The following is a 21,696-nucleotide window of genomic DNA, read 5'->3' as shown; positions in this document are numbered from 1 at the left end:
CTCCAGAATTGTGTTCCTTAAGTTTTGTTGCATAATCTGTGTTAATTTTATGTTTCTAGTTTAAATAATTCAGTGTACTCACTTCCTCCTTTGTATGCATTTACCTACTGAAAATTTATGCCACATTCATACTAAGTGCTATCAATAGATGGCAGCTCTAAGAACTTCAAGATCTTTGACTCATGACTTACTGGTTTTGTAGGTGGGAATGTGTCTGCGTGTGCCCAAATGGGGAGGACTAGCAGCAACTTTTAGAGGTCAGCATGAGCCTCAGTTCTGGGAAGAGAAGGGTGTTCTCTTTCTCCAACATCTTGGAGGAGGGATTGTCTTTGGAAAGCCAGACTACCCAAGGCTCTAAAGTTCAAAAGAAATATTCAAAATATTCATATCTTTTAGCTCAAGTCAGAAGCTTCAATGTGTAATACATTTTTAAGCAACAATAAACATATGTAGCTTGCTTTGACCTTAATAAACTTCCACTTTGGCACTTGACCTCAGCAGGAACAGAAACAGGCCTATGTTTGAATAAACGAATAATAGCAGAGTGTAAAGAGGAAAAGTAGTAAGTGATGCACAAAATGCTTCTACTTCAGAGCCATTTTTGCAACTGGTTTTGTTACCTTTGTGGCGTTTTTCTTGTGCCTAACGCTGAACAGGCCTGCTGGTAACTGCTCAGCACCGTCATCAGCAGAGCAGCGTAGGAGGGACGATGTCCATCTCTTCTTCAGAGCAGTGTTTGTTCTTCTGTGCTGAAAGATGTTTGGTTTGGTTTTGGCTTTTACCAGTTTAGGCAGCAGCTATGGCTCTGGGTATATTTTCTTAAGTACAGAGGTGAATGAGCCCAAGATGTGGCTCTGTTTCATACTTCAGAGTGTTGCAGTAACATTTGAAGTATGCATGTGGTTGAAAAAGAGGTGACATTAAAAACAGCCTTTTTCCACTGAACAAATCTTCTCCATCGGACATTAGTACTCTGAACCACAACATTTTATATTGCTTTCACTTCTTACTAGTGTTGCAGCAACATGTGTAGTATGACAGCACATGGAATGAAATTATGAAGAATCTGGTAACCAAGTTCTTATGACAGCTTATGAAGAGTGTGGACTCAAAGTGATGAAAACATCCTCCTATATAAGAGGAATTTTCTATTTACTTTTTTTTTTTAAAAAAGAAGCAAGCTATTTATTTGTAAGCAAAGCATACCTGAAAGAGTAGGGTATAAGTTAAAGGGACATAAAAAAGTCTCTGTAAGTAGCAGTCCTTGGGAGTGCTTTGGGAAGGCTTTGTGGTTTTATGCATTTGACAAAAATCACAATTTAAGATGCATGTTCAAAATGCTTCTTGGGAGGGAAGAAAATTGACCTATAGAAAGGCAAAGTAACTTGATTAAAGCCAAGAAGGCAAAGAGAGAAACAAACACAAAAAACCCCCCCCAACCCCCAAAAAAACCCACTTCAGGTTTTGGGGGCTTTGGCCATCTGCAGCCACGCTGCTCTGCATAATAAGCATATTTATAAACAAATCTATGCACACACATGCTTGATTTATTGCAGGTTTTGTCTGTGATGCTCTGTCTGCCGTTCTGCTTGGCTCTAGCTCTGATGGGCTGTAGCAAATGCTAGCTTTCCATGTTTCCCTTGATTGTTTTGCTCTTTGGACTTTCCTTCATGCTTTTTTTTTTTCTTTTTTGTCCAAGTATTCCAATCATACAGAGAAAGGTAGGAGAGTTAAAAAAAAAAAAATCCCAATGATCTGACTGCTCTGGGATTTTGAAATTGGGTGAGCTATGGTTGTAGGAACCTTAAGCTATTTACATAGTGTGATACCCTCGCACACCAAATTGGCTATAAGTGCTTATCTTGCATTTATGTTTGTCTGCTTTCCTCTGTTTATCACGATATTAAATACTTGAATAAATTATAAGGAAAAGATAAACTCTGGGTAATAGTAAAGAGATGAACATAGATTTCAATGCCAAATGCTAAGCTATAATATATATTTTATATATATTATATATTATTATCTATTATTAATATCTTTGAAGTTCTGGAAACTTCAAGAAAATGCTTTGAAATTTATTTCTTATTCAGAAGCACAGAATTTAGTAGAGGTATTTTGTTTCAGGCTGTCAGTAGAGAGTGTAATGTTGGACAGAAATATGAAACATTTTAATATATATATATATGTATGTATGTATTTGTGACCAACAGCCTCTAGGTCTGTTTTCGGAGACGTTCTCTGTTTTTTATGTGCATCTTGGGCTGCGCAAGTAGTTCCAGACTCATAACTCAGTTCAAATAATTTGGTCTTTTGCCTCGCAAAGTGAGGTTTTGGCATGGGATGTGTGACTGCTCCTGGCACTATACTGATCAGGCTGTATGGGTGAGTTAGACTGACGGTTAATAGCTACAGAAATGGACTGTAAGCAGTGATACTCCCTGCTACCGTATCTTGGCTGAGAAGCAGTGTCATCCCGCGCTGCTCAAGCTCCATTACAGGAGCACATCTTCATTAGCAGTATCACTGTCCACAGCTCACAGGAGGTGGGTTGGGGCAGTGCATGCAGTACATACGAGCCACGAGGATGCAGAAATCCACCCGTGATGCTTCATGCATGCTCCCAGCACGGCTCAGGTGTTTGCACCGCAATACCAGTGAGAGTGTGCCTGCAGGCATCTGCCGCTGGAGCACCGCCGACCTGCACTGCACACGGCGGCTGAGACTCTCAGGCTGGGAGAGTGAGCGGCAGTGTGGTGGCAGCAGTGCTCGTTGTCTTCATGTGTACGCGCTATCCTTGGCCCAGGCTCTGGTAGACGGGTTCTCTTCTGCTGAGGATGGTGAGCTGCAGCTGGTTCAAGAAGTGTGCAAAGGAACAGCAAATTAAACTCATGCTTTCAGAAAGTGGTATCGGTGCCAGTCCTCAGTCCTTGCCTCTCACTAGCATTAACTCACTGCTGGCTGCAGCACTGAGAGCCAGGCGGGGCTTTATTTTTCATGCTGTTGTAGGTACAGAATCCTCAGAGTAGAGCTGATCTGGATTTAAATGCATATAGCTGAGTCAAGAGTCCATTTCAGTCCTTCGGCTATAAACATGGGGGTATCGATTTAGCTTAGAAACAGCCATGCTCTGTAAGAGGTACACCGAGTGGGGAAGGGAGCCATAAAGAAACCGGGGCCCTCTGAGAACACCAGCCAACCGAAAGTACTGCCAAAGCAAAAGCTTCTGGGAGAGAGAAAGCAGGGAGGGAGACCTGTCAAGGCAAAGATAGTGTGTAAGAGAGGAAGAGTTCAGTGATGAGAAAGAGAGAATCCAAGTGGAAAATACTGTTTCTTCTCATCTGAAATTAATTAGGCACACTGCTGTTAAACTTTGGTAAGGTTTGATTTTTGAGGGCAAGCCACCACTGCTCTATGTTGACACATCAAGATCCTCTGATACTGCTTTTTCTTCCTTCCTTGTTCTTATCAAAAGCCTTCGATTTTTGCTTCACAATGAGTATACTTCTTACGGATGTTAATCCTTCCTCCGTTGTCCTTCTTCCACCCCTTCCTTCCCAAAGTGGAAAACCATCTTCTGCTTTGACTTCAGGATAAATGCGATCCATTCCCCTCCCGGGTGGGCTGGAAATCTGAATGGAGTGTGACAAAACTGTTGGTGATATTTCTCACTTCCATGAAGTTTCTTCTTTACAACAGCAATGTTAACATACTTGGTCTAAACCCAGTTTAAATAAATCAGAATTCCAATTCAGCACATTTCAGAAAAAAGCCTTATGCAATTTCATTGCTCGTGAGAGACAAAGAGATATATCTCTGAGCTTTTATCTCCACTCTTCATACTCTTCCATCTGTCAGAATCATTTGATTTTAATGCATGTGGAAAATTTTTATTGCTCCATAGCCTCTCCAGCAACTTCTGGCCAGGAAACTGGGGTAACATGGCACAGTGCAACAGGAGTCATTTCACTTAATAGCAGCTGCTGAACCAGTCCACCATCAGCTGCGGCAAACAGATAAATTGAGGAGTAGATACTGTGAGTACATCTGCAGCGTAAACTGATGTGTGACTACTGTGTGCTGTAAAACCTAGTGCAGCTAGCACTGGTGATCTTGCCGCCTTCTGTGCAACCCAGGGGGGTTGTCACCTGATTTCTATAAACTCTCAAGAGATTCCGATTTCTAGATTACATTTCCTGAATCATACAAGCTTTTGACAAAAGGCATCACCACTTGATGACTATTAGATGACTACAGCCAATGTGTATGTGAATACAGACTAGTTCCACATTGCGATATCTCCTGTAGCTTAAGAGGAACAAGACAAACACAGGTGAATGGTTTTGATGTTCCCTTAACCAAAGAAAAGTTAGCAAAAGCAAAACACATTTCTAAGGCTAAGCTGTGTTTCAGCGTATTTGATTCTGTCAGCTAGTACTAACTGGCAGCTCTGCTTTTGTGAGTGAAACAAGAAATGAATCCTCTGCCAAAGTATTCAAGTAACTGAGCTCCTGTTCACTGCAGTACTGTTTCAGGAATACAGAAACAGGCACAGTGTCTTCAGAGTGTTTGGAGCTAAGGAAGATGGAGGAAGATAGAGTGTCTTGGAAACACATGAACAGTTCCTGGTCTTTTAGCTTTTGAATCCCTTCCTTGAATAATTAAGCCTTCCAGCCTGAATTAGTGATTGGAGTGAGGAATGCCACAGTGGAGAAAGGATTAGGATCCAGCACCAAAAAGCATGTCACATGAATACTTCAGGATGTTTTGGGTGGCAAGGGTCTGACATCATCTCGGAGCGCTACTCCAAGTCTAGTCCAGCTGAAGCTGGCTCAGACCGTGGACCACAATCTCCTATGCTGAGGTGTGGTAGCTGTACATACATGTGTGTCTTTCCAGTCAGAAAGAAACGGATTCCTTCATTGTTCTGGGGCTCAATTATTTCAGTTCTGCTAGGACTCTTACTTTAAACTTGGGGAACTCTGTAAATAAATACTTATTATAAAAAATGTACTTTTTTTCATCCTGTTAATTTGGTGCCTCTTCAGAACAAAATGTTACGTTCTGTCTAAACAGAAAGAATTTCTGTGCAATATCTTACTTCTACACTTGCAGTCTGTTAATAATTATTCCCAATTTGTGGTTAGCTTAAAACATAATGGATTCTGTGTGTGTGGTTTTCAATGAAAAATAGCCATTGTAATGTTTGTCAGACTTCCTTCTGCCTCAGGGATCACTCTGAATACAGTGTATGGAACCAATTGAATTGAACACTTCATGCCTTTGGTGTTTGTTTTTCCTCACTTCTTATCTGTCAACTGCTGTGCTCATTTTCTTTTCATTAGTATTGATACTAATACAGTGGTTAGCTATGAAACTAGGATGTTGGGAGTTGAACATCACATCTCCAGTAAGTCATAACTTTCTTTGGTGTTTCAGTAATGGTTTGGTGTTACCTTGATGCTTTCCACAGGTTGTGACTTATGCGCTAAAATTAGCTCTTTCAGAGGGTGAGCCTTAACAGTAAAGAGATTAGTTACTGAAATGTAGATTCATGGAACCAGATGCTCCACAGTTCTTTTTGAGATGTTTCTGCCACTAATAAATAATGTGCAAACATGCATTGCAGCTCTCACTATAGGACATCTGATCTTAATGGGCTTATAGAGGAGGACAAGTTCTGGGGAGAAATGGAGCTTGGGATTGGGCTTATTTTTTCTCACTTTTGGATACTTGTGGCTTGAAGGTAAAGAATAAAAAGTGTTCACACAGCTGATTTGCACTTCTGTCTTGTCAGTGCCTTAGCTCTTCCCCTGTCTTTAACCCGTTCTCCCACGTGCTTGAGGAGCCTTTTCTCATCTCCCTAGAAAAAGCAACCAGGCACAGAGCATCCAGCTGCCTGTTTGGTCTCTCCACCTGCCAGCTGGCACTTGTGACTGAATTTGCTTATTCAGGCTGTGACTCTGTTTTGGCTTTTGTACTGCTTGAGTTCCTCCAGCTATTGACCACCGTTAGCTCTTTGGTTTTAAGCAAGGGCACAGCCCTTTAGGAGGTGTAGTGATCTAAGCAGATATCTAAAAGCCTGTTTGTTGCCAGGAATATCTGGTTTCTTGGGCCTTACAACTTGTGCTTGGGTCTCCTTTTAACTGGCCTGTTATGAAAGAAACCAAGTCCCTTGTTGGCTGTCTGCTCCTAGGTGTTAGACATGTGCTCCATAACACATCCTTCAGATGAATGTGAGCAGCATATGCGTGGAAGACACAGGGAAATAATCCTAACCTTGAATCTGATATATCCAGTAGCAACCATTTGCTGTTTCTATGCAGACTTCTAATGAATACATTTTCCAGTATTTAAGATATATCATATATTTTGTTGTTCGTGATGCCTCTTATTCTTCGTGATGACAATTTGTCCCTTGTAGCACCTGATTATGTTTCTGCTGACAATGTAGCAAAGACATCAGTTGGGGAAGGACTCGTGATTGGAGTGTTTGTGCGTCCGTCACCTGCTTTTGTTCAGAAACCCTCCAACCAAGCAGCTCTGACAGATAGCGTGCTCATTCCTCAAACACTTGTATAAATACAAAATATTTTAGCAGAATGTATGGAAGTTTTTCATCTAAAAGTGAATCCAAGCCTGGAATTGTACCAATATGTTTTTACCTTGCTTCTCAGAATCTAATTGAAACTGTAAATATTGGTTAATGTAATTTGAAAATGTTTTCACTATATAAAAAAGCCAGTTCTTGAAGAATGCGCTAGAAAGGCCCTGCCCAAATGAAACGTTTGAGAGATAAGTTGACATAAAAGTTTGTACGAGCTCCCACCAAGAAGTTTCTTTACACAGTATTTTTAAGCTGCCAAAAGCTTTTTTGCATACTAAGTGTTTGCCAATTTTCCTTTTTTAAACTAAATCAAAGGCAATTTTAAGTTACGTGAGCCTGCAAAAAGAATCTGAATTGGTAGCTAAACATTGCTTTTTGTAAAATGCATTCAAAAGACAACTGTATTTCTTGGAAATATTTTCACAAAAGGATTTGCTCCTTGAGTCAGACTGTGTCTGCAGTGTTTCAGGGAGAACAAGGAGCTGAGTGAGGAGGAACTGCAGCAAATGCTGCTTTATTTCCCATCCACATCCTTTTCTGGCACTTGTTTATGCTTGGCTGTAGTGTTGTATTTGTAGGAAATCAGAAGTTAACCTCTTAGTTTCTGATTTCCTGACCAATTCTTTTGTATCCAGCTCAAGTGTTGCTTAATAGAAATAAGAGTCAGGATGTTCCAGCTATTTCTAGGGTAAAAGGGAATTTTCTGGACTTTCCAGAATTTCCAAATTAAAAAAAACCAAAACACCAAAACCCCAGAATTTCCAAATTAAAAAAAAAACCTCTTGGTACAGAGTCAGGTTGTCAATGGCCAGTTTAGGTTTTGATGATAAGCAAGAGTGAAGGTGCAAGGGCTTGTCTTTGCATGTTGGATACAAAGAGCAAGATGTGGGAGTGGGGAGAAACAGGAGAAACATGAGGGCAGGAATACTGGCTTACACTCATCTCATTGAAAAAATCATCCGGAGAAGGAAAAGGAAGAGGAATCACTATGATTCAGCTCTCCGCCTTGCAGAAGCTGGGACCTGGAATCTTAGAGCAGTTTTAGTGTGTTAAGAATGACATAGTTTTGGTCCTCCTTTCCAGCTTACTGACAAATCATAAATAAATTTTGCTTTTTGATCTGTCCTTGGATAGCAGAGTTCCATAGCAGCTTCTTGGGAGGGCTTTAATACCTTGTACAATTCAAAACAGACTTATGGGAACTGGAAAATCACAGAGAAGAGTGAGGAGGATCAGCGAAGTTAGTCCATGACTACGTATGTAGACAAAGACTGGACCTGGACTGGCCTGAAAAATAACTATGAGGGGATACGATGGAAGTCATAAAAATCAGGAATGCTCAGAGACATGTAGACTTTGCTTGCAGTTTCTTCTCTCGACAAGAGAAGTAAGGGATCATCAAATGAAACTAATGGGGGACAAGGTTGGAAGAAAAATATTCACTGAATTAATATTAAAACTGGATTTCCTTGCCACAAAATGTTTAGCATCTATAATGTCTGTGTAGGTTTGAAGAATGACTGGAAAAATTCATCAGAGAAGTCTTTGAGAACTACTAAATATGCAGATGCCATCTCAGGCTGGGAACCTGCATGAGTGGAAATTGGAAGTGTGTTCAGGAGAAATACTATTATATTGACTGTTTTCTGAACTTTTACCTAAGCATCTGTAGATTCTCACAGGTGCAAAGTCTGGGTTAAATGAACTTTCATCCTAGCTGGTATGACCATGCTTACATAAACTGGAATTTAGTGTGGCATCCAAGTGAACATTCAGTACTTTGTTTGGTACTGAAATAGTATTGTACTTGGCATTGTTTTGCCTCTTACATGTGCAAGTATGTCAGCTTGATTGACTCTGCTCCCATGAATTATTTTGCATTTGTTGCAGGTTACGGTCCCTGTGCGTGGGCCTGTATTGCGAGTCTGCTGGTGTGCAGTCCTTTGTCTGTGCATCAGGACCCACAGCAGTCCACTGGATATTCCTTGCTCTGAGGTTGGGATAACTGAAGGAGTAGAACTCGATAGATTATATTAAATTTCTTTTTTGCCAAGGCTGGGGTTATATTTAGTTTTAATAACTTTACACAGGCTTTCACAAACTGTAGGGCTTACTCTGGGATCCTAACCACTGCCACTTCAGTGTTTTCCTAGAGTTTTTTACCTTCTTATTTTGGTAATGCTGAAGATTGCACATTTGTTAAGTCTCAATGAGGATTAGCAGTTTTTAATTAAGAAATTAAAAGCAAAGCCTAGAAAGGTGAAACAATTCTCTGGGTGTACAGAAAGTTATGTCAGAGTGAGAAATACCGTATCGGGTGTTGGCACTAGGTATTAGGCTACACCGTTTTGCTTTCTGTGTTCCAAGAGATCAGTAAGAGAAGGGGACTGTGAAAGGGGTGTGAGTTATCTTTTCCTCTTTTCCACTTACCAAACTTAACTAATGTAAATCTGATTTGCAGGGCTTTTTATTTCACTCCTTTTTGATAAAATAATAAAATAATCTTGCTTATCTGTTTTTGGAATTTGTGTGCTTTTCTCTCTTCCAAAATGCCATTATTTAGCTTTCAATTATAGGATCCAGATGATGAATTATTATATGCAGTTGCTTTCTTAACTGCTTAAGATACCCACAGGCACTAGAAGAGAGTATAAAGGAATTTGTAACATTGACTATATGTTACAAGTATGTGATATCAAACACAATAATGGTTGTACAGTCAGCTCGCACACATATGGAGGGGAGTGTATTTTAGTACTTAGAAAAAACAATGAAGAGAGTCCCAGGGTCTTTTGTATCAATATTATGGCATTGTAGATGTTGATTGTGACCTTGAGTAAATGAGTGAGTTGCCTGATCTCCTTTTGCTTCAGTTATTCCAGCTGGAAAATTGGGTGAAAATGTGCGTTCTCTTTATAAACAAGATGTTGTCTGATCTGAGGTTTTCTTGGTAAAGAAAAAGACTTATTTCTGCAACGTAGCGTAGACGTGAATAGCAAGTATTAGAATTACAATCAGAAAAAGCATGCAGCGGAAGCCAAAATCACAGCAGCATTGACGTATCTGGAGATAGTAAATTTAGATTAATTATTTAGTCACCTGTTATGGCCCTTCATCACTATGTGTTTTGTTACCAAGGGCTGATTCCAGTCCAAGTAGATGAAAACACAAGGGTAATGTTTGTTTGAAATTTCCCAATGGATCAAACTAAAGAAGAAATTAAACTAATTGTGTGTTTTGCTTTTGTACACATCAGCAGGACAACATTGCTAATAGAAAGTTTATTTTTCCAACCTAATTGCTGATGTAAGAAGCAGCATTTTGTTTGCTAAAGAGGGTAACTATAGCCCTATTTCTATCCAATCTGGGCAAAGATACGCGGGAAAAAAAGCCCATGATGACTGCGCTCAGTTGTGCTATATGTGAGTCTGCAACTCTGCTGTGCAACAGGGACCCTTGCACTTGCAAAGAGGACCAGCTGGTCACACCATAGCACAGTACCAGTACCCCCTCTCTTCTTGCTCCCCCAGTGGCTGCTATCTCCAGAGGGCTGATAGGGTAGATGAGGAACGGCTGCAAGTGTGAGATCTGTGATACTGGTTTTCTCTAAGTGATACCGTGTGGCCATAGCTGGAGGTCTTTGGGGTTGCATCAACAGGTTCTCCAAGGCCCTTCTTCGTCTAGCGGCAAGGGAATGTACTATATTCGTGCCAGGTGCAGGTGGGTTTCCAGCTTGCAAAGCTGCTGAAATGATGCCGCTCTTGCATCCATGTTCTTGTGGGGTTAGCTGGTAGAAACATTACTGTGGCGAGGTGCGTGCACATGGAGCGGTGTTCCCAGGCTGTGGGAGAGGAAGGGACTAACTGCTGCTGGCCCAGCTAAGCCCGCTTCCCAAATGGGAGAACAGCAAGACATTTTTTAGGAGCTATAAAATCAGGAAAGGGGTAGTAAGTGGCTTTTGGAGTGTGGACGTTATCAGCGAACTCTTGTGAGTGCTTACAGGGCCATTCTGAGGTGATGAAATACATGTGCTGTAAGGGCCCTTGAGTGGGGTGTGTGAGATCAGGCTGGGAGCTGCCAAACTGTGCTCCCACAGGCCTTCTCCTCACACCCCTCAGGGGAGACTCTCAGCCACAGATGAATCTTACCGGCTCTGGCCATGCACAGAGACTGGCAAGCGCAGCCCGTGGAGGGCTCCTGACACCACCAGTTCAACTAGAGGGTGTGTTTTAGCCTCTCAGGCAGGGCAAAGGAATAGGGCAGCCTCTCGCAAATTTGTTCTGCGTGAGTGCACTAATACCTGGGGCGTGAAGTGAAGGTGAAGGCACAGAGGAAGGAATCGCTGAGATGAGCACAGTGTCAGGCTAGGAAGAAAAGAAATGGATTGACACAGGTGGAGTTACTGGCATGGGGAACTGTTGTCTGGAAAGATCTGTTAGCAGAGCTCTGGCAAATATAAGGGCCTTCGTTCCCCTGCCTTGGAGAGCTCACCCTGTGTGTTGATGTCGTTTTTACCCTGACGGATTCCCGGCCCTTTGCCTGGTCAGAGCTAGCCATATGGATTTGTAGGCAAAATGCAAACATCAGCTATTCTAATGACTTCACACAGGGTTTGTATGTGAATGTTGATGCTTCAGCTTAAGTTGTTAGACCATAAGTGGAGTCACATTTCTCAAAAAACGGTGTAATTCACTTCCAATTGATTCAATACCAGAGTGACTTTGTGAAAGGTTGCTTCATATGTTTGGGGTTTTTATATGTAAAACTAAATTGTTTTACCTTTCTGTTTAAATTGTTTTGGTTTTATATTTTCACCCTCTTTAAAAAAAGCAAACCCCCCAACATTTTCAAAGCACAGACCAATACTGAACATTTAATTTCAAAAGACCATCTCTTATTAATACCCGCCCCCCACCTGCCCCGCCAGTCTTTGATGACAAAGGGATTGGGAGGGAGGTAAATAGGGCTTCCTGCATCATCTGGTAGCTGCTCTCTTTCTGGTCCCAGGGTAGTGATCTGCTTTACCTGTCCAGCATGAAGCTTTTATGAAGTGCAGTTTTTACATGCACTCACAAACCACTACAGAGCATGCGCTATTCCTGATGCCTGGAAGACACAGATAAGACAAACGTGGTGTACAGTCATTGACACCTCAGTTTTAGTCTCACAGTCCCATTAGTAGATTTTTGGCAATCATACCTGAAAATAAGTGCAGTGCGTTGCCACTCACTACAATCAATTTCCTAGCAAGCACTCTGACCACAGAAAGGGTGGCAAATTATATCTAATACGGCTTGCTTTGTCCAAATGCATAACTGACTTCTTGCAGCATTGCCCTGCCGTGCTGTTTGGGGTGTGACAGACAGCAATGGTGGGCTTGCTGGGGGACTGTAATTGAAGACCAGGTGAGGAATATATGGAAAGCAGCATCAGTATGTATTAGTACAGCTTATCTACTGGTACTGCCTGCATGCTGTGGGATATTAACTCTGTTGAGTATACCAGCAAGGTCTCCAGATTTTGTGACTTTTGCATCCTACATCCATAATATGGGATAGAGAAGGCTGAAAAGCTGTGAAGTAAGTTTTGTTGGTTGTTGTTTTTTTTTTTTTTAAATAGAAATAGTGAAGAAAAAAAAAAAAGCCCTTTGACCCTCTGCAGGGTAGCATATTTTTTCTTCTTATCACTGGTACCTGAGCTGATAGCTGCCTGCTGGCCATGTGCTAAAGTCATGGTTGCAAAGTGCAGAATTGTTTCTGTTTCTGCTCCAAGGGCTGGGTGTTTGGCATGGCTGTCATCCTTTGGGTTTTTTTCAACAACTTTATTGCCGTGGTTGTACCAGGAACTCTGACATGCTGGAAATGCCACAAGCCTGTCGAGAGAGGTAGGCAGGTATCTTATCTGCACTCTGTCAAGTGGTGAAGCATTAAGTTTGTCAGCCAAATTTCTCGGTACTGGTCTGCACTGCAGAGACTACCAGAATGGTAGTGTCACTGTCATCGTGGTGGTCTTAGTTTATAAATGAAGCAAGTTTTGTTATGAGAGGCTTGTCTTTAATTTCAGAATTTAATTTCAGAAAAGGCATAATATACAGTTGATGCAGCTTGTTCCAGCGAAAGGAGTTATCTTATTTGTTAATCAAACTATCTTGCTTAAATCTGTTAAACAAAATGCCTGAGTCAGGATTAGGCACATAATGACTATGGATGAGCAATTATTTATATATACGTGGGCATAAGTCAAGACTATGTTTTTGACTTGCACTCTGTTTGTACATGTCAACATTGCTCCCAGACAGAAGTCCTGTGCTGAAGGGAAGCATTCATTCCCTGAAACTTGCTATGAATTCAATCTTTGCATGTGATTCCATGCTCCCCCCACCCTCTGCCAAATTGGGGGGGGGGGGGAAGAGGGGGAGATGCCAGTGTGGCTAACTGAAGCTTCATTTCTCAATCCTTCTTGGTGGGAGGTGGTAGATTATATTATGTTAGAAGGACAGTATGGTGAATTCAGTATTTGCTACACAGCAACTCAAATATTTAGCCTGTTTTGGAGTGCCTTTTATGTTAGTTGAAGATACAAAAATTCAGTCCATAAAGTGTGTATCTTTGCTGCTAGCAAAGCACTAGTGAAATTCATTTTCCAATGATTGCACGAGATACTGTAGCAGTGGATTAGTTTTGTCCAGCAGTACATTTTTACATTTTGCTGTATATCATAGACTCAAACTAAGTCAATGAAGCATGACAGTTAATAGATTTAAGAGGGAAATAAATTAAGTTGGACAGAAGCTCTAGAAGAAATGTAGGAAAAGAGAATAAAAGAAGTTATTAAAGAACTTGTGACCCCTATCAGAAAACTGAATGCTAGTGGCTCTGAACCAAAGGGAATGCATAGCTATTCCTTAACAGGAGTAGAGATATCAAATGTTATTTTTCCCATCTAGATATTAGCAAATTTCTTCAAAATGCTGGGAACAGATGAAAATCTTCAGCAAAGACAGCAGAGCAGAGGGCAATTAAACCCTGAATTGACTATCTTACATATTTTCATTTTTTTGAAGTCCTTATTTTGACTACACGAATCTGATACAGCAGTACACAAATGTAAGCTAAGGCTTGTGGATTTCCTGTGACCAAATACTTCTTTTCTTGGTATAACTCGAGGTATGGATAATACTTCTCACCTTATAAATAATAGTTCTGAATTTAAAAGCAGCACAGGAGCTTTATTCCTATTAATATAAGCAATTTTATGATCATCTTAAAGTACCTGATATCTTTAATTGAAGAGATAGAGAAGTCTTTGAGGAAAAATTAGGAAATCTTTTACAGTCACACTGATGCTAATGGGGTTTACTTTGTAATTCTGCTACAGGACAAAGCATTATTAGACATTTGACTGGTGATGTTATTCCCCATTACAAGTGTAGAGCGATTCGCATTCAAAACTGATCTAAGAGAGTGGAATCTTTATTTGCAGTTGTTTACTATTCTGTTTAGATCTGTGTAAAGGCTGTAGCTTATTTGTTATTTCATCACTTCAACCTCTTAATGCCTTGGTGCTGAGAAAATATAGTGCTCAGTGCCTTTAGCATCAAGTCTGAAAAATGGGCTGTCAGAGATATGGAAATAAATGAGGTTTAATAATATCAGGAATGAAAGTCCTTTGGACAGAAGATACTCAGTAAATTGGATAAGGACCAGCTGGAAACTTGAAACTAAGTTCATCTTTTTTTATTATTTGGGAGTAACACAAGTTCATCAAAGTTTCAGGAAGCGGCGGTGACCCTTATGTTGGTGGAAAGGATGCCCTGGAACGGCTCCTCAGTGCTGCTGGAGACAGGGAGCTGGGAGAGCGCCTTCCGAGGAAAGGAAAGACGGAGCTCGGTTTGTTCTGTGTGACAGCTACAGAAAGGAGCCAATAGGTGAAAGAGCCTCTGAGAGGAATTGATACCTGCTTAAAGTTAAGCCAGCAGAGCTGATGGAGCCAGCATTAAATTTAACTTCTGGCAAGGACCTCTTGTCTTGGCAGCTGCATTCACTACGTTATGTGAGAGGGCCTTGGGACTCAGTATAGATAGCATGGAGGTTTGAGAGAAAACAAGGGTGATTCCAACTTGGTTAATGTTGCGGTGCTATATTGGTAGCCACTTGAAATGTCTGCATACCTTGGCAAAGGGTTTCTGTTGTCTTTTCTGTTTTCTAGTGCCAGACACAGATGCTTTTCACCGCCAAGTAGGAGTACAGTGAAATCTGTCTTAAGCAGTCGCACAGCAGGCTGGTAACACTCAGTTTAAAGGAGGTGATCTTCTCAGAGGCAAAGCTAAATGACAAAGATAATGATGGGACGGGTTTTTAATTCATGAAGTTGCACTGTGTTTTAACTGTGGAAGACGAAAGCAAACTAATCAGACCGATGTGTTGTTTTGTAGTGCTCAGGTCAGACATGCTGGGCTCAGGGTGACTGCTCTCCTGGCATGGAAATCCAGCATGTGGAACAATCATGTGGAAATCCTGCAGAGGTTTGTTACTTTGGATCAAATGTTACTAACACTGAAAAATGCGTCAAAGAGTTCATAGAACTCAGAATTATTAATTGCTGGAAAGAAAAAGAAAAAAGTGGCACTCAGGGTAAAGCTGCCAATCTCAGAGTACTTAATTGAAACAAGTTGTTAAAAAGATGCTTATCACCCGATTTGCAAAAAATCCAGAATGAAAAGGCAGAAAAACTATCAATTTGTCTTAGTTATGCACCCTGATATTAAGTAAAAATAAAAAAAACTAATGCATGACACGTAAAGACTATGTGCACAGGGGATTGCAGCTTTGCTGCTACAGCAGGATGAATCCTCAGCTGGAACAAAGGAGAAAAGGGTCTGTGTGTGCGCGTGCACATGTGTGGGCACTGAGAGGGTTTGTTCAGTTTTAAAAGACCTTTGTGCCCTGCCAGGCTTCAGACAGCTGAGCATTGGGCGAGTCTCCTACCTTAATTAAGAATAGTTTGATTGCCTGTGTCACTACTCCCGTTGCCTCTGCGGTTCTGAGGCACTGAGTGAGGGGCTCCTAACCTGTCAGGGTGCTGCTGTGATTGCCCCCATGTTGTGTAGGGGAGCTGCTGTGATTGCCCCTGCATGGAGCATCTGGGGAACAGGCTCTGTCTGGCAGCTTTTCTCTCACCTGAGGTGGGAGCAGGGTTGAAGCAAGCAGTAATTTTTCTTAGTTGGCAGGTGACAAGCACTTTTAAAACCAGGTTTTTACAAACCAAAAATGTATTTTGGATATAAGCATATAAATTTATCTATTTTTCCCTTTTTCTAACTGTCTGCAGATTTAGGAATTTGCAGGGTGCTTTCTCTTACTGATGTTTCACACCACTTTGAAAGGGGAACTGTTACCTCGGTCCAAAACCAGAGATGATTCTGGGCCCTGGCAGTACGAACCTGTTGCTCTGTGCTCTGTGATTGAAGTCTGCTACCAGGGGGCTTGGTAGGAGGTGGTTGTTCTGTGAATGCGTTTTTTTAGCTTGCAGACATACATGCACATGAAGTAAGAGTGCAGCTGTTTTGGCTTTCGGATTGGGGAGAGTGGTGAGGAGAAAGGATGTAATGGGTTTTGAGACAAAGGTAGATGTTCAGTTGCAAACGTTTTTTTTTTCTACAACTTCCTATTTTCATTTGCATTAGAGGCGGGGGCTGGGTATATATCTATGGTTTAATGAGACACTCTCGCCTTAATAGCAGAACATTATTCACAGGAAGAAATGAGTTATTGCTGGTTTTCTTCTTCTTCTTTCTGTTCAGTTACTGTGGATACAGCATGTAAGTTTTAGACATACTTCCCCCTTGAACAGTATACGCAGCTTCCAGTTGTTATGCTGAAGCTGCTGAAGGGAAGAGGTTAAAGGAGCACAGTTTTTAAAGAGAGATCTGTTTGCTGCTTGAATTCCTACGGATACAATGAGCTTTCGCGGGAGATTCAGAAGGGAGCCCAGTGAACTGCGGAGGAAGAGAAGAACCATTAGGCGAGTGAATCAAGGAGAAATTCACAGATTAAGCTGTGTGAGTATGCACCCGTTCTTCCATTTCTTCTATGAAATTGCTAAAAAACTACAGACAAAACGGTTTTCGGACTACATGTAGGAGAGAGCAGGATTTATTCCTTGGTGTGTACGTGGGACTGACTGAGTCTCGTTGACCTGTATGATGAGGTACTGAACATTGGAGAATGATTACTGAAGTCTGAGACTGAAGCACGGGTAGTTCAGGAGTTTACAGAACTCAGGTCCATTAGGGAAGCTGTTCTGTAGCATCACGTTGTCAATCAGACACGTACTGATAGGAGCATTGTGTGATAGTCTCTCTGGTAACACATGCTTGGTAGTTCCATGAAAATCCATAATGCTGCTTCTGGAGTAGAAAGTTACTCTGTGCTATTTCACATCTCATCTATGCTATGGGCGATCTGTGCCTCTCCAGGCCAGGAGGAGGAGGAGAAAGCCACTGTCCTCCTGCAGTGCAGGGAGCAAATGGAGAAAGCTCCAGAGCCCTTGGTGGAAAGCTGGAGTGAGGCTCTGCCCTGCAAGGTAGACGGCAGCTTTGCCGGCAATGGCTTCTGGCGAGGACTGCGCCTCCCAAAACTCTGCTGTGTGACACTGGGCAGCTCACATGAACTGTGTTGTGCCTAAGCTTTCCTGACTGAAATTGAAACTGTGGGCAATTTTAGGTAAAACGCCCAGAGCCTTCTGTTGAGAAGCGTTAGGCAAGTACTGGTTTTCAGTGTATTCTCTTAGCTTGAGAGATTACTTTAGGTGTTAAACATGTAATGGTTTCCCCAAGAAAGACTGGGAGGCAATGAGTCCTTTTCTTCATGGCAAAATGTGTTTGGTTTCCTTCTGTAGTTTTGTATATCCAACTACAAGCTGTGTTTGTGTGTGCATGCTGGAGGCTCTTTCAAGGCTATTCTGCATGTCCAGTGTAATAAAGAATCAGTGATAATACACTGAAGATTATTCTCATTAACTTTTTTTAAACAGGCAGGGAAAGAACTTTGCAGTTGTAACACTTGGTCACAGATTGATTAAGATGGTCTGTGGCTCATCTAGGATAGTGTTTGGGGTTTGCTTGTGACTAGCTGCCATTCTGGATAGATATTTTATATGGAAATGGATCTTTTTGACAAGGCTACTTTACAGTGTAGTTCTCGCTGTCCTGAGCTATTGGCACATAGTCAAATATAGCAAGTTTAAGCTTCCTGGTCTTGGGTCCCAAGAATGAATGCTGGTGGTGCTGCTGAGAGCATCTAACCCTGGCAGTTCACAAGACTTTGGTAGGAGGCAGGCCCTGCTGCTTGACTTACCCTCTTAAATCCTGGTTAAGAGGGATTGTTGTCATTATTGTACAAATCCTGACTATATGTGAATAGTGCTCACCAGAAGTGGTTAAAGCCTTACAGGAAAGTATGACTGGAAATAAAACAAAGCCTGAATAGTAACAATAAATCAGCAGCCTGCCGGCAGATGAAGAGGAATATATCTGTTCATTTTTGCCTGTATCCTCAGATAACAGAAGCTGAGAGTCTGCTCACTTTAGTGGTGCCAAAGAATCTTTAAATTGTTGTGTTTTCTAAGAGTCATTAAAATATATCATATCCTGACTTAAAACTTAGAGCACTTGTAACTGTGTGCCTCTTGCCTTTAATTGGAAATAGGTAACGCACCTTTTTCATCAGAGGCTTGTGGTTCACACTGCACTTCCCGTGCCGTGGCTCGCTGCTGTAATGTCAGGGTTGTAACTCGGGTTTTCAGGGCAATCTGTTTGTTCTGATTTCTTTTCTTTTCAGACGTAAGATAGACTAAGATGGGGTCACTATGTCATGTTATTCTGCGAGCATATTTCTCAATAGCTTGTTTAGCCCCTAGGAAATGCAGGCACACTTGGCTTTACTTTTGTGGCTTGTGACCTGTGTCTTTCTACCCAATATTTCATAATTGGAGCATGTTAAATCTTTGGCCTACAGGCACTTTTTGCTATCAACCAGGAGCCAATCTCTCCTTCATGCATCAGTCCTCTGCAACTCCGATGGTGTAGATTTCATAGTGGTGTCAGCTCCCACTGCAGCTGTAAAGGCTTTTATATATGGGGACCTTATTCAAAGAATGCATTTCTTAGTATACTACATTTAGACCTGTATTTTCTGTAGGTGGACTTGTATTATTTGGTGGAAACTCCTTTTTTTTTTTTTTTTTTTTTGTAAGACTAATTATGATCTGGTTAGTTTTAATTGATTGTAGTTTGTTGATTGAGCTCAGTGTGGTTGACCAGATTTTGCTCTTGTTTACGTTGTGTGTGTAAATGACTTGATAGCTAGATAATTGATTGAGAGGGTGGTTGACGTCAAGGAAACAATTACAATTTTTAACATCATTGAGAGAGCTGAGTTTATAATGGTCATGTATAGATGATACTGATTTTTACAGATGAAGCCTCTGTAGAAATACTTACAATTATTTACTCAGATACGTAGCATGAAAAATATCTCTAAGTCATGAAGAGATAAGTAACCATAGTGTAGGTAGAAATAGGAAGATATTCATTGAGTAAAATGAAGCGGAACAGCATATATGAGATTTGCCCTACAGGACAGTGACTTGTTAGTAAGTACTCTCTAGAAGTCAAATGGTATTTTTGAAAAATTTATTTAGAGCAAATGCAAATGTTTTTGTCAGTTATTTTTGCTTCAGGGGCTTCTGAAGGGGCTGAGCGCCTTTCAAAAAAGCTGTTTGCTCAGTCTGCAGGTCTAGGACTTCATACATCTAAGTTTTAGTATCTGAGTGAAAATGGGCAATGTAGTTTGCTTCTGCGCTGTGTTGCAACTTCATCATCAGACTTACAGTGGTGATCAAAGTCTTTAGCATCAGAGCACGATCTAATGAACAGATATTAGAGTTTTTCCTTTGGTCCTGAAAAAAAAGTCTCCTATGTACTCTAAAAACAAAGTCTACTAAAAAGAAACCTTTATTTTCAAAGTAAATAAAAATGTTTTAAAAGACAGTTCTGTGCTGTGCATGGTGTTATGTAAAATACACCCCTGTTTTAGCAACAGGTCTATGCTAGATGAGCCTTGTGGAGGAGCAGGTGAGCTAGGAACACCTGGCGTATCCTTCCTTCTGTCCTTCCCCTGAACCTGTACACAGAGGACTGCGGGCAGATCACTCCATCTCCCTTATTCATCCAGTTTGCACAAGGAGGGGACTGGTTTGGTCTGATCTTGTTGCTATAACCAGTTCTATTATTGCTGTATAGATGCTATAGGTGTCAGAGCAGGGTTTCTGCCTTTGCTATGAGGGTCATCGAAGTGCCACTTAAGGGCAAAAATTGGGAGTATATTTTTTATTTTTTTTATGTAGATTTTCCTTAGATTACAATGGCTCTATATATGTGATGTCATATATATATGCGCATGTGTGTATACAGAGAGTCATGTTTACATAAACATTGTACTGGAAGCTTTAAAAGCTTTGGTCAAATCCACTACATGCAGGTTGCAGGGTGGTTTTGTTAACGTTCCTGTTTGTGACCATGAATCTGCCCTCCTGAGACCGTGCTAGAAAAAGTGAACATGAAGCAAAGAGTGTTTACAGAATAGTTGAACTAGACTCATTCTAGCATCCTCTTTGTGGTGCCCAGGGCAGGACAATTCACTTCTCCTTCCCTGGGGTGAAGTAATCGCTAATGAGGCAAGTGGCCCAGTGGAGTGCTCCAGTTCTTCGTGAGCAGGTCCTCTCCACGCCCCCACAGCTCCTATCCCTTCTTCCCAATCCCCTTCCAGCACATCTTACCTGTCTGTTCAGAAGTCTGTATGAAGATGAGTGAATCTGGCTTTGGCTTGCTCTCTTTATGAGTATATTCAGCGTGGTAGCTTTAAAGAAAACCTTTTGTTGCTATAACTGCACTTTTTTTATGGCTAAGGTCAGATAAGAGGAGTGAAGTGGCTGAGTGTTGCCAGGTTAGAGGTCTATGTAAATTAAACTAAAAAAAAAAAACCCTTAAGATACTTTACAAGACTTTCTTGTTTTTCCCCTGAAGTGACCTATGGGTAAATATTTAGTCTAGTCTTCAGAAGTACTCACTATTTAAAAGCTGTCATTTTTGACATTTTGAAAAGCCAATATGTGAAATTTAATTTAAAACCTTAGCAGTTGCTTTAGAGGTATTGTTGTCAGTGGCATGATAATGCTGTTTTTAGTAATTTTCTGATTAAATGAAATTTGTTTATCTCCTTCCTAAAAAGGGTTTCCAGCTACTGCATAAACACAGAGGACAAGTAAGTTTTCTTGTGACCTTGAATATTTTGCAGACTATATTGGTAGTTTTATCTAATGTCTAAAATGGCAAGTGCTAGTCATTGAAGATGCACATGAGTACATGCCCATGCATATACCTTTCAGATTTAGAAAGCACCGCAGCGAGGCTACAATGCCAGGTATATAATCAAGGTTGAGAAACAGAATTCAGGAAACAGTTATGACCAAGTCAGGCATAGCATGAAGCATCCCCTCTCTCCTCCCAGCATGGATGCTTTGCTGAACCAATAGTCCTGTGTGGCTTGCACATTCTAACGGTGAGCGAGAGAGTTTTATGAGGCCTAGTGCTTTCAAAATTCATAACGAAAGCAACGAAAGGCAATAGAAAGAGTAGGTCACTCCCAGTTGCCTGAGAACAGGTCTCTGTGGTTTGGGTAGTCTGAACCTTGGTCGCTCACTGGTCGCCTTGCTGGAGAGGTTACGTGTCTGTGTGCCGCTGAAGTCTCCGATGGCTGCAGCTGGCCCATCAGTTCAAATGAAAATGATCTGAGTTAGCTCATCTAGATGAGAGGTGTTTCCATTTTTCAAATATTTAACACACTGAGTTCTCCTACAGTAACTTTTAAAGCTGGAATATATGCAAGGCAGACCTTTATAGATTTTGATCCACAAAACAATGGTAACTTCCAGTGTAAGCAATTAGGATTCATCCCATCCCAGCTGTATTCGTCCAGAGAAAGTCTCATTTAGTCAAGCAAATCCCTTACTGGTGTCAGTCAGAATTT

The 21,696-nt window shown here is 41.2% G+C and overlaps 1 protein-coding gene across 14 annotated transcripts in view; it reads left to right on the top strand.

Moving 5' to 3' along the window:
* Positions 1 to 21,696, top strand: part of DOCK10 (dedicator of cytokinesis 10) — a 166,363-nt gene that overhangs the window by 33,163 nt on the left and 111,504 nt on the right. The window contains exon 1 of one of the 14 annotated variants that reach the window (XM_069792132.1): positions 16,507 to 16,667. The exons of the other annotated variants lie outside the window; for them this stretch is intronic. Within the exon in view, the coding sequence (XP_069648233.1) occupies positions 16,566 to 16,667 (102 nt within the window). The 5' untranslated portion in view covers positions 16,507 to 16,565. Of the gene's footprint in view, positions 1 to 16,506; positions 16,668 to 21,696 lie in introns of those variants that run through there. 14 annotated transcript variants of the gene reach the window in all.

Source organism: Haliaeetus albicilla, chromosome 9 (assembly GCF_947461875.1).
Source record: "Haliaeetus albicilla chromosome 9, bHalAlb1.1, whole genome shotgun sequence".
Taxonomy (NCBI): domain Eukaryota; kingdom Metazoa; phylum Chordata; class Aves; order Accipitriformes; family Accipitridae; genus Haliaeetus; species Haliaeetus albicilla.
Note: the sequence above shows the minus strand (reverse complement) of the source record. Positions and strands in the feature narration are given on the sequence as shown.